Raw genomic sequence first — 11,552 nt, 5'->3', positions numbered from 1 at the left:
GCTTATTTAGAAAAATTATAATACATGGAAAAAAAATAAAATAGAATAAAAAACCCCTACAACTTTACCCGCCTAGAAATAAGTCACTGTTTAAAAAAAAAATGTATTGGGGTGACATTGGTTACTAAGATTATGTAAGTTTCAAGTGTCCAATGTTACAATACAGCGTCTGTACGTTGTATTGTGTGCTCATCACCCAAAGTTTAGTCTCCTTCTGTCACGGTATAACCGACCTCCTTTTTACCCTCTTTGACCTCCCCCTTATCTTCCTTTTTAAAATGGGTTCAATCAATTAAAAATATCTGATGACCACGAAGGCAGAACATGCCCACGGTCTCGGTCTCAACACCGTAAAGCAGTAATAATAGTGACAATGACGGCAATGTGTCCAGCGTTGTTCTGAGTGCTTCACACATCCGCCTCTTAATGCTCACAACATCCCTTTCCTCCCCATGTCACAGAGGAGGGCCTGAAGCAGAGAATGAAGAACAGAGGCGCTGTCCCCAGAAACGTGGGTTTTCCCTGTCAGCCCTCCTCTCCCCGGGCCCTCAGCCCCTGACGTCCGGGCAGCCGCAGGCTCTGTTCTCTTCATCGCCACGGCCGCGCTCTGCTCTGAGTCCCCAAGGTTTCCCACACCCGCTCTTCATTTGCCTCCCTGTTTTTATTTTCGCCTCCTCCCCTTTGTTCTCCACACTGCAACCAGGGGTGATGATTTCAAACCAAAATCAGGTCCGCTTCTCCCCAGCTAAAACCCTGCAGTGGCTCCCATTACATGCAGGGGAAAATTCAAACTCCTTATGAGGGTCCGTTCAGCCTTACTTACCCCCTCAGCCATTCCTCTCTCTTTAAGATCAAATCTTCCGGCTTTCTCTTAGCTCCTCCAAGGCATTTCCCTTCCTGCATCAGTGCTTTTGTACATGCAGTTTTCTCTGTCTGGAACCGTTACGTTCTGAACTGTGTCCCCCCAAACCTCCAATTCATACGTTGAAGCCCTGACCCCCAGCATGACTGTATTTGGAGACAGGGCCTATAACGAAGTCATAAAGGTTAAGGGAGGTCGTAAGGATGGGACCCTGATCCCGTAGGATTGGTGTCCTTTCAGGAAGAGGAAGAGACACCAGAGCTCTCTCTCTGCACGTGTACAGAGAAGCGGCCAGGTAAGGACACGGACAGAAGCCGGCTGTCTGCAAGCCAGGAAGAGAAGTCTCATCAGAAACCAACCCTGATGGCACCTGGATCTTAGACGTTTAGCTTCCAGAGTTGTGAGAACTCAGAGTTCTGAGTGGCTTAAACATCCCTTTCTGATGTTTAAGCCACTCAGTCTGGTGTTTTGCTATGGCAGCTCTAGCAAACTAACACAAGTTTCTCACTCTGCAGGTCGTTCCCTAAATAGTCATTCATTCATTCATTCACTCATTCAGCAAGTGTACTGACCGCACTCTCCAGCGGCGGGCATCATTCTAGGAGCTCTCTGTCTATTAACTCCTTTAATCACTCAGAGAAACCTCCTCTAAAACGGTGTCATGGTCCCCTCTTACATGTCTTCAAAACATCCAGGTTTTCCTCATATTTAAAGTGGCAGATTTATGGAATTATTTTATTTGTTTATTCAACAAATAGTGTTGAGCACCTACGACATACCACACACTATTAGAGGCACTCACTTGGGGTACGTGAGTGACAGAACAGCCACAGGTCCTTGTCCTCACGAGTGCTCTCTGCTTTCATGACCATTCATGGTTCCCGGCCCGGAGAAGATGCTTCAGAAATGCTTGTGGAATGAACGACTGAATCAGGCTTGGTATCTGGGATTCACTGGACCTAAAGTTGCAGGAGTGGCAGAACCCTTTGTCATATTACCTCTTTGCTACAGAGAACTGTAGCAAAGGGACCCAGGATTGGGGACACCATGAGCTCAGGAAACTCATCCATCCATCCATCCATCCATCCATCCTTTTATTTGGTCAACAACTTACATTGCACAAACATGCCTCAGGGATGGGCCTGTGTCCAGCATGCAGTAGAACTTGCCCAAAGTCATGGTTGTGTGTTCATGGTCACGGAGCCAGGCGCAGGACCTAGTGTGGCAGCCCACTTTTGCCTTCTCTTCAGTGTCTCTCTCGGCCCGGGTTGGGTAAGCTTGAAGGTGCACGGGGAGGGGCACAACGGTGGTAAGTGAACCAAAGCACCCACATGCGGACACCAGTCATTCACCTACGTATCCAGTCAGGAAGACCACACTGGGCACTGACCTCACCAGGCTCCTCCCAGGGGAAGTCCAACGGCAAGAGATGCTTCGCTCACCCGCGGAGAGGAGACTCAGAGTCCAGGCTTGGAGACACTGGAAGGCGAGAAGTCTCTGAGTCCCAGGAGGACAACCCCAGACATCTGCCTCGGGAGCCCTCAGTTGCATGGGGAGAAACAAGTCCTGTCCCCCCCACCCCGGGGGGGTCCTCTCCAATGGTGAGCACATAGGTCCTCTCCCAGGAAGACCCCTTTCTGATGTGGGAGACTCAGCTTGTCCCGGGAGAGTTCCCAGTCAGATAGGGGTACAGGCCTTGGTGTCCGGGAATTGCCAGGCTGACCCAGCTCTTGGAGAGGAGAAGACGTCAGTCCGGTGGGGAGCTCCCAGCCAGACAGGAGAGGTAGGCTGAATGGGGAGGAACAGGAGAAGATGTGCAGACGGAAACCGAACCCACTCACGTTCAACTGAGTGAACCAGTCTGCTGGTGCTCCTGTACAGCAAGGGCGTTTTCAACGGGTGAGTGCCAGAGGGACAGGAAAGTCTTGGACAAGCAGAAGAGGGAAAGAACGTTCCTCCTCCTCCTCCCTCCTCCCTCCCAAAGGGCATTTCTGGAAGCTTCCAGTTCCTCCGGGACCTGGGCAGCTGCTCTGTGCATCCAAGTCTGTCAGCCCCTCAGCTGTCACTCTGCTCCCAAAATAGCTGTGGCTGGGGGAGGGATAGGAGGCTGTTTACCCTGGGTGGAGGGCACCATAGCTGCGCCTAGGGAAGGAGATCTGCTGGGGGTTCCCGTGCCTTCTGGATTTTTCTCTCACTCTTCGCAGTCTGAGTGCCTGAGCCCCAGAACTGCCCCTGAGCAGGGTGCTGGGGTGGAGGTTAGTCACCCTCTCCACGTGGTACCGGCTGTCCAGTCTGAGGAGGGGGAGGGCCCTGAGTATCAATGACAGACTCCAGGGGCACCTGCCCCTGTGGCCAAATATGGTCTGGGGCCACTGGCAGGGGCGATAAAGTCTCCTGGGTTGGGGCCAGGAGGGGCAGACGGAGGCCGGCAGGCTGAGGGTTCGCTCCAGAGCCTCGGAGGAGCCCTGTCACAGGAGAACAGACCCAGAGCCTTGTCGTTGTGAGAAAGTGAGCCTGTCGGACTGCCCAAGGGACGGGGCGGGAGATGGGGCACCAACTTGTAAGGCCTGTAAGGAGAGTTCAGGCCTTTGGCGTGGTGGCTTCATCTGCCCAGCTGGGAGGGACAGAGAGGAAAGCATGGGGACTCTGAGACCCCTCTCAACTCGGGCCATACTCCAAGCAAATGCTGTAATGTTCTTTTGGGTAACGGATTGGGGGGTGCTGGGCGCAGGGCCCTTCCAGGGAGAATCCTCCCCTTCACCCTGGAGCTCCAGACCTCAGGCCAGCAGTCTGGCCGTACGGCTGGAGTGAGTGGCTGGCCAGACTGAGCTGCCCTGTCCCGACAGATGGCGGAGGTAGAAGCTGAAGCTGTACAGCTGAAGGAGGAGGGGAACCGGCACTTCCAGCTGCAGGACTACAAGGCCGCGACAAAGAGCTACAGCCAGGCCCTGAAGCTGACCAAGGATAAGGCCCTGAAGGCCACGCTCTACCGGAACCGGGCAGCCTGTGGCCTGAAAACGGTCTCGGGCAGGGCAGGGGGCTGTGGGCCAGGCTGGGGTGTGGGGGTGTGGAGGCAGGCAGCCTCCCTATCCTGATAGGCATCACCCAAATTCTAGCATCCCAGCCGCCTTGCCTGGCCCCTCAGGTGGAGAAGGGTGCCTCTCACTGCTTTCCTAGATCCACTTCTCTGGGAGACAGAGGTCCCCCCAGAGGGAGCCAGCATAAGAGGAAGTGGAATCAAGCCAGGGGCTTTTCATAGGTTATGTTGTAGCATCTTAATAACAGCCTGCTGAGGCAGCCGCTGTTATGCTCACACCGCAGATAAGAATCTCAAGGCTCAGAGCGTTCAATAACTTGTCCAAGATCTCCCAGGTTGTGAGCAGCAGGGCCCAGATTCAAACCCAAATCTCGCCCACTTTTCCACAACCGGCCAGGGGCCCTCCTCTGGCCCCGGACAGCCGGCAGCTCCCAGCGAGCGCCCTCCCCTTCCCATGGGGACCCTCTCAGGCTGTCTCTGCAATGGGCCCGCATGAACTAAATCTCCTCCTTCTCCTTCTCTTTCTCAGGAGAGCTTCGTTCAGGCGGCTTCAGATGCCTCCAGAGGTGAGCCACCCGCCTCGTCCCTGGCCCCACCCCCTCAGCATCCCTGTTTTGTCCAAGAGGCTCTGGACACCTGAAGGAGTTACAAATTGTGTCGAAGCCAACCTAGGCATTGTAGGTGGGGCTTCCGATGTGCCATCCACCCCTAAGTCACGTCTTTGCTAATGGAGTTACATGTTAAGTATGTCGAAGTGGTTTCTTTTCTTAAGAGATTGCTTCTGAAGACCTTTGTCATGGTCATGAACCCCCCCCCCTTTGTTGTAAATTCGCTATTCTCATGGGGGATCCCCAGGACAAGGTCCATCAGCCCCGTCAGCTCCGTGGGGGCCGGGCTTCTTCTGGGGAAGGGGGAGGCACTAGCCTGACCCACGGACACTAGAAGAAATAAACATAAAAAGTAAGTGTAAGTCAACATGGACTTAAGTACATGATTAAAATGGAAAGACTTCTCTCGGCTGCAGGACTGTGTTGGGTTTTGATCTGGTTGCCACTCTCTTTGGAGAAACAGAGAGCCTTGAATGAGTTCAAAGGGAGGGAACCCGCTGGAGAGGGTCCTAGAAATACACCCTGTGAGGGGCAGTCAAGGAAAGTGGCAATAATTAGCTCAGAGAAGGGAACTCCCAGGCGGGGCAGAGGAACGCTGCCTTCAAATCCCTAAAAAGCAAAAACTGTCATGAGGAAGAAAGATTGGATTTCATCGTGGGGGTTCCAGGGCTGGACTTGGGATAAAAGGGCAGAGAGACATGTTGCAGGTAGGGAAAGGGAAGGACCGGCTTTATGATGGAGCTGCCTGGCTGCCTGAGAAGGAGCAAGCTCCCTGCTGCTTGAGGTATGCAAGCACCAGTTGGATGAATGCTTGACAGGGATCATCGTGCAGCAGACTCTAGAGCATCAGAAATTGGGCGAGATGACCCTTAAACTCCCCCCCAACCTTGAGACTGTGTTAGTCTTTCCCTAACAAAGGGGAGCCTTGGGCCAGATAGTCCACATGGGGTGGGTTATCTCCAAGATCGGGAGCAGTGGCAAGGGAGGAGGGACGGTGGTCTGTAGCCCAGCCCCCTAAGGCCCTGCCTGTCACCCTCCATAGCCATTGACATCAACTCTTCGGACATCAAGGCTCTGTATCGGCGATGCCAGGCGCTGGAGCACCTGGGGAAGCTGGACCAGGCCTTCAAGGACGTGCAGCGCTGTGCCACCCTCCAGCCACAGAACCAGAACTTCCAGGAGACACTGCGGAGGCTCAACACAAGCATCCAGGAGAAGGTGAGCCAGACCCTCTTCCCACAAGCCTTCGCTACCTCCCCCCATTCCTAGCAAGGGCACGTCAGAGATTCAGGACATTAGGGCACGGCTAGTCCTACCTCTGCACCCTTGGATGGAGGAACACGTGGCGCCGGCAGGTACCACGGAACAGCTGAGCGGGTCACCCATCTGTGAGCCATCAGAGATGCTGCCAAGCTGGGTTAAGTGTTGGAGCCAGCCAGACTAGAGCACGGGTCTTTTATGTTCCAGATGGAGGGTTGTGTTTTTTAAAAAATTGCAACTTAGTATGTCTGCAACTCTTCCTTTCTTTCTAGGAGCCTAAAGGAGCATGAGATACTTAGGAATGGGCATGGGGGGGGGGGGTTGTATTGGTAGGGTGGTGGACAGAAGAGAGTCAGGAGCCAGGAGGAAGAAGAAATCTTTTCTAGGAAAATGGAATGAAGTGAGAGAACTTGGGCCAGAGGTGAGGAATTCTGCACCCTAGTCCTGCCTTAGCTGCCAATTTTCTGAGGGGCTCTCTGGGGTGTCAGTTTCCTCTCTGCTGGAGCAGGAGGGGAACTGATCCCTCAGCTCCCAGCTCCAAGACTCAGGAACTCCTCTGTGCCCGGGACAGCCCCATGCTGGGACCACGGTCCAGAGGGGAGACTCAGGGCTGAGGAAACTCAGGCTAAGGAGGGTCAGAGGAGGGGCGGTACATGAGAGGCCCCGCCCTTACCTGAAGACCAGGAAGGATGTAGGAGGGAGTGTGAACCAGCACAAGAAGTAGTGGGAGGTGCAGAAGGACCCGATGAGGTGGGGGATGCTGATTGGTTTGATCATTTTATGAAAGCTTTGGAGCATCGAGGCTGGGGGCGGGACCGTCAGGGATGAGACATCTAAAATAGTCATTTTAATTGCTTAAGGAGCTACTTTAAAACTGCTCCAGTTTCCTGCTTCCAGTTTCTGGTCCTAGATGCCTATATTTCTGTTTTAGCCCATATTTAAATGTCTCATAGCTAACTGTTTACTAGATTCCAAAATTGGGGTGATGATTCCTTGCCTTCCAAGACTTGCAGTGACCAGATTGTAAGCTTTGTGGGGCAAGGACTTGGTTTTGTCCGCCATTCTAGCCCCAGCAGCTAAACATCTACAACAGTGTCTGGCACCTAGTAGTTGTTCAGTAAACTTTCGTTGATGAATGAATGAGTGAATGAATGAATGAATGACAGTGCAGGGACCCAGAGCAGATACCCTGATATTTACTGAGATGACTTCACGAGGAGCTGACTGAAACGTGGACCTCTGCCTGCTTCCCTCCCCGCTCCCTCCCCGCTGCTCAGCTCCGGGTGCAGTTTTCCACAGACTCAAGGGTACAGAAGATGTTTGAGATCCTCCTGGACGAAAACAGTGAAGCTGATAGACTGGAGAAGGTGAGTGCTGGGCAAGCAGCCAACCAGCAGGGGGCGCTGTCAGACCCGCGGGGTAACTACCTCCAACTCAGGCCCAGCTCCACTCTCTGCACAGTTTGGGGAGCAGGAATGGGGTGGTGGGGACGTCTCCTTGGAGAACATGGACAACAGGCCAAGGGTTAAGCACTTTAGAAAACGATATGAACTGTAAGAAGGGCGGGCTTTAGGGTGAGGCCAATGAGGAGAGTTATGCGGCAGGGTGGATTGTGTATATTTACATTTTTGATGTTTCATTCATCATATTTTTTCTTCTGCATCACATTGATTTGATATTTTGAGTGTCTCACTTGCCTCACCCTGAGAAAAGTGATGTAATGTTTTATTTTATTACAAAACGTTGCAAAAATTCATTCCGAAGTATGAAAATATTTACTCATGATACTAATCCTCTTAGCCAAACCTGTTGCATTTTTTCCCCTCTGTTCCCTTCTAGTCCTTTATCAGTGGGGCGGGGGGGGGGGGGGGGGGAGAATGAAAACCTCTGAATGTTTTACATTTGTAAGGACTTGGCAAACAATGCCTGGGGGATTTTTGTTAGCTTTATAAGGCCATATAGTATGCAGATGTCTTTTATAACAAACTCTCGTGAAGACCTATGAGTTGTTACAGATAAAAGCACTGGTAGGTGACTGGCACAGCTATGACGTCTGGTCATGCCTTCCTGGGATTCTGCAGTCAGCCCCTCCCACCCACCCGCTCCCCGCCTCTTTGCCCCCCTCCTCCTTCTGCTTCATGAGTTCCTCCCCCAGCCCGAGGTTCTCAGGTCCCCTCACCACCCTCTCTTCGGATCTAGGCCTTGTAAGGTTCATGTATCCTCAAGTTGGAAGGCTTCAGGGCGGGAAGACACTTGGGAACCTTCCAGCTCAACTGCCTAATTTTACGCACTGGAATCTAGGGCTCAGAGAGGTGCTATGACTTGCCCAAGGTCACACCTCTAGCATGTAGCAGAGTCAGAACTCGAACCTAGGGCTTTCAAGGCTCATCTCGTGCTCTCTCTGCTCACCACCTTCCACCTTTCTGAGTGGAAACTTGCAACTTCAGATTACCCTGAACAGGTAAACAAACCAACAAACAAAATGCCAAAACCATATTCAAGGAAAATAATTCTCCACATAAAAACTCTTCACTTCTATCAAAAGGTAAGCTGAGGCCTGCTGAAAATGTTAAGAGTTTATTTGGGCAAAATCAATTTGAATCAAGCAGTGTCAAAACAGGAAGTGGTCAGGAGCGCGACTGGAGCTGGGGGAAGGTCTTACAGGGAACTGGTGGAAGCAAAGCAAGGAAGTTGTTCGATTGGCTATAGCTTAAGCCGTTCATTATTTGGGAAAGCCTAATTGGCTGTGATTCATTGTTCTTACGTTTGGAATTCTTAGCCTTGAGGACTTACAGGCTTAGTTAGGTCTTGGTTGCTTAGGTTAGCTGCTAAGGCATTAAAGCCACCTCAGTCTAATGGACTCTTTGCTTAATTAGTTTAACACTTTCTACCTTTTTTTTATGTCTGCATCCATAAGTGTATATATACACAGCTTTATGTTAATGAAAGTTCAGAGTTGAACCTATGATTCTGATTGTGTTTTCATGAAGTTGGTCTTTATGCAAGTTATTGTGTCTTTCTTTTGAATTATATTCTTGGGCTGTGTTTCTAGGAGTAAGATTATAGGGCAAAAGAATATAAAGATGTTCTGAAGACCCAGTTTTTGAACAGACCCTGCCCTTGGCCCAGCACCAAGGCCTCAGCAGCCAAACCTTCCTCCTCTCCCTCACTGTCCCTCCTCTCTCTCAGGCTGCCAACAACCTCATTGTACTGGGCCGTGAAGAAGCAGGCGCAGAAAGGATCTTCCAGAACAATGGAGTGGCTCTGCTTCTGCAGCTGATGGACACCAAGCGGCCGGAGCTGGTGCTGGCTGCCATGCGCACCCTGTCGGGCATGTGCAGTGGCCACCAAGCCAGGGTGAGGGCCTGGGTGCGAGGTGCTTGGTGTGAAGGGCTGCTCAGGTCGGAGGACCTGGAGGTGACTTGTGTGGCTGGCATCAATAGACCCTGATAGGAAGTCTAAAGCGTCCCCTCCAATTTGATTGTGGGGTGCCGCACTCAACAGCTTGCTCCTGTGTTTTAACTCTGAGCTGGAAATGGGTCTACACACAGATAAGGCCAATGGAAGTCGTGTGCGAGGAAGAGCCGAGTGCAAAGGCTTTGATAGTTTACCCCTTCTCCTACTACGTCTTCAAAATCCAGTGTGCATGTCACACGTCCAGTGCCTCTTGATATAAACGTGCCACATTGCAAGTGCTCGATGACTCCACGTGGCCAGCGGCTCTAACGGTCTGGAAAGGGGCATGGCTTGTGTCAAGGGCCTTCCCAGGCCCTGGGCCTTGAAACACGGGCTCCCTGCTGCATGGGGTGGTTGTCTCCCACTCCCGACCCTTCCAGTGTGGCGGCTGGAAGGGAGCGGCGCACAGCTGATTGTGGTTTGCTGGGGACCTAGGCCACAGCGATTCTCCATGCAGTCCGGATAGACCGAATCTGCAGCCTCATGGCGGTGGAGAACGAGGAGATGTCTCTGGCCGTCTGCAACCTGCTCCAGGCCATCATCGACTCTCTGTCCGGGGAGGACAAGCGGGAGCATCGAGGGAAGGAGGAGGCCCTGGTTCTAGGTAGGAGACGGTGTTCCGTGTCGGTTCCGGGGGCTGGGGGGCAAGAGAGAGTCAGGCACCACCTCAGACTGGGAATTCCCTATATGTGGAGGTGGTCTGGTCTTATTTTCATATTTATTTTCTTTAAAAAATGTTTTTCTTTATTTATTTTCACAAAGAGGGCAAGGGAGGGAGAAAGAGAGAGAAGCATCAATGTGTGAGAGAAACATCAGTTGCCTCTCGCACCCCCCCAACCGGGGACCTGGCCCACAGCCCAGGCCTGTGCCCTGACCAGGAATGGAGCTGGCGACTGTTTGGTTTGTAGGATGACGCCCAACCCACTGAGCCACACCAGTCAGGGTTCCTACTTACTTTACAATTATAGAGATAACATGCACAGCAGCATTATGTACGATCATGTAAAGGTAGAAGCAAATCAAACGCCCATCGGTGGATGAATGGACGAACGAACTGTTTTACACACACGTGCACACCGCGCAGTATTCACTCCGCTTTAAAAAGGAAGGAAATTCTGACAAGGAGGCAACACGGACGAACCTTAAGGATGTCATGCTAAATGCAATAAGCCAGTTGCAAACAGACAGACCAGTGTGATTCCACATACATGCAGCCTCTCAAGCCGTCAGACTCATAGAAACAGAAAGTGGAACGGCAGTTGCCAGGGGCGGGGCGGGAGGACACGAAGAGTTATTTCGTGGGTAAGAGTTTTCAGTTTGGACGATGGAAACCTTTTCGAGATGGGTGGTGGTGGTGATGGTTGAACAACAAACAGTGAGAAAGCCCTTCGTGCCACTGAGCTGCACGCTTAAAAATGGTTAAGATGATAAGTTCATTTTATGTATATTTTACCACTATTTCAGAAAGTATCCGAGGCTTATTGGAGAAATTTGGAAAAGTTTAGAAATATGTAACAATGAAAAAAATACCTTGTAATTACCCTTCCAGATAATCTTTTTCCCCTATCCATCCATATAATTATCCATTTAACAAACTTGGAATTTGACTATGGATAGTTTTGTGTTTTTTCTTCTCTGAGCATTGTGTTAGTATGGCATACCACTTAATATTCTTCAAAAGAATCCCTTTGGATTTTAGTAGTGATTAATTTCACGTTTGTTTCATCCCTACACACAGTGTACACAGGCTCCTGCTTCTTCCTGTCCATCCTGGTCCTAGGCATCGTTTTAGGAGTTCCAGCTCTGCCTGGGAGGGTCACAGAAGCAGCTTCACCAAAGGAAACTTGATTTTAAATAATTGTATTAAGTTTCAGCCCTGGCTGGTGTGGCTCAGTGGATTGAGTATCGGCCTGTGAACCAAAGGGCCGCCGGTTGGATTCCCAGTCAGGGCGCTTGTTTGGATTGTGGGCCAGGTCCCCTGTAGGGGGCGTGCAAGAGGCAGCCACACATTGATGTTTCCTTCTCCCTTTCTTCCTCTCTCTCTAAAAAATATGAATTCAAAAAATTTTAAAAATAAATAATTTAATCATAATTCATCAACCAGCTTTATATTATTGGAGATTTAGGGTGTTTCTAATTGCATGCTGGTAAAACATTTCAGTAACCATTCTTTATGTATATCTCTGTGTGCCTTTGTCACTATTTTCTTGGAACAAATTCTGAGAAATGGGAGTACTAGCACCAGACTCGAATACGTCATTCTTAAAGATATATTTTCCTTGTCAGTAGGTAAAAGTGCTCTTGTGTGAATTTTAAAAACCTACCAGTG

The 11,552-nt window shown here is 50.9% G+C and overlaps 1 protein-coding gene and 1 long non-coding RNA gene across 2 annotated transcripts in view; one reads left to right on the top strand and one right to left on the bottom strand.

Moving 5' to 3' along the window:
• Nucleotides 1-1,583: 1,583 nt before the first annotated feature.
• LOC123479048 (uncharacterized) lies at nt 1,584-3,111 on the bottom strand. The gene is made up of 4 exons (XR_006654513.2): nt 2,704-3,111; nt 2,253-2,341; nt 1,977-2,139; nt 1,584-1,821 (listed from the first exon to the last, which is right to left on the bottom strand). It is a non-coding gene; the product is annotated as an uncharacterized lncRNA (long non-coding RNA).
• UNC45B (unc-45 myosin chaperone B) overlaps nt 2,335-11,552 on the top strand; it is a 29,225-nt gene continuing 20,007 nt past the window's right edge. Inside the window, exons 1-7 of the mRNA XM_045190046.3 lie at nt 2,335-2,463; nt 3,709-3,882; nt 4,429-4,465; nt 5,550-5,725; nt 7,045-7,134; nt 8,957-9,124; nt 9,659-9,827. Of these exons, the coding sequence (XP_045045981.2) occupies nt 2,461-2,463; nt 3,709-3,882; nt 4,429-4,465; nt 5,550-5,725; nt 7,045-7,134; nt 8,957-9,124; nt 9,659-9,827 (817 nt within the window). The 5' untranslated portion in view covers nt 2,335-2,460. The remainder of the gene's footprint in view (nt 2,464-3,708; nt 3,883-4,428; nt 4,466-5,549; nt 5,726-7,044; nt 7,135-8,956; nt 9,125-9,658; nt 9,828-11,552) is intronic.

This window comes from Desmodus rotundus, chromosome 9 (assembly GCF_022682495.2).
Source record: "Desmodus rotundus isolate HL8 chromosome 9, HLdesRot8A.1, whole genome shotgun sequence".
Taxonomy (NCBI): Eukaryota; Metazoa; Chordata; class Mammalia; order Chiroptera; family Phyllostomidae; genus Desmodus; species Desmodus rotundus.
The sequence above is the reverse complement of the archived record's forward strand: the minus strand, read 5'-3'. Positions and strand labels throughout refer to the sequence as shown.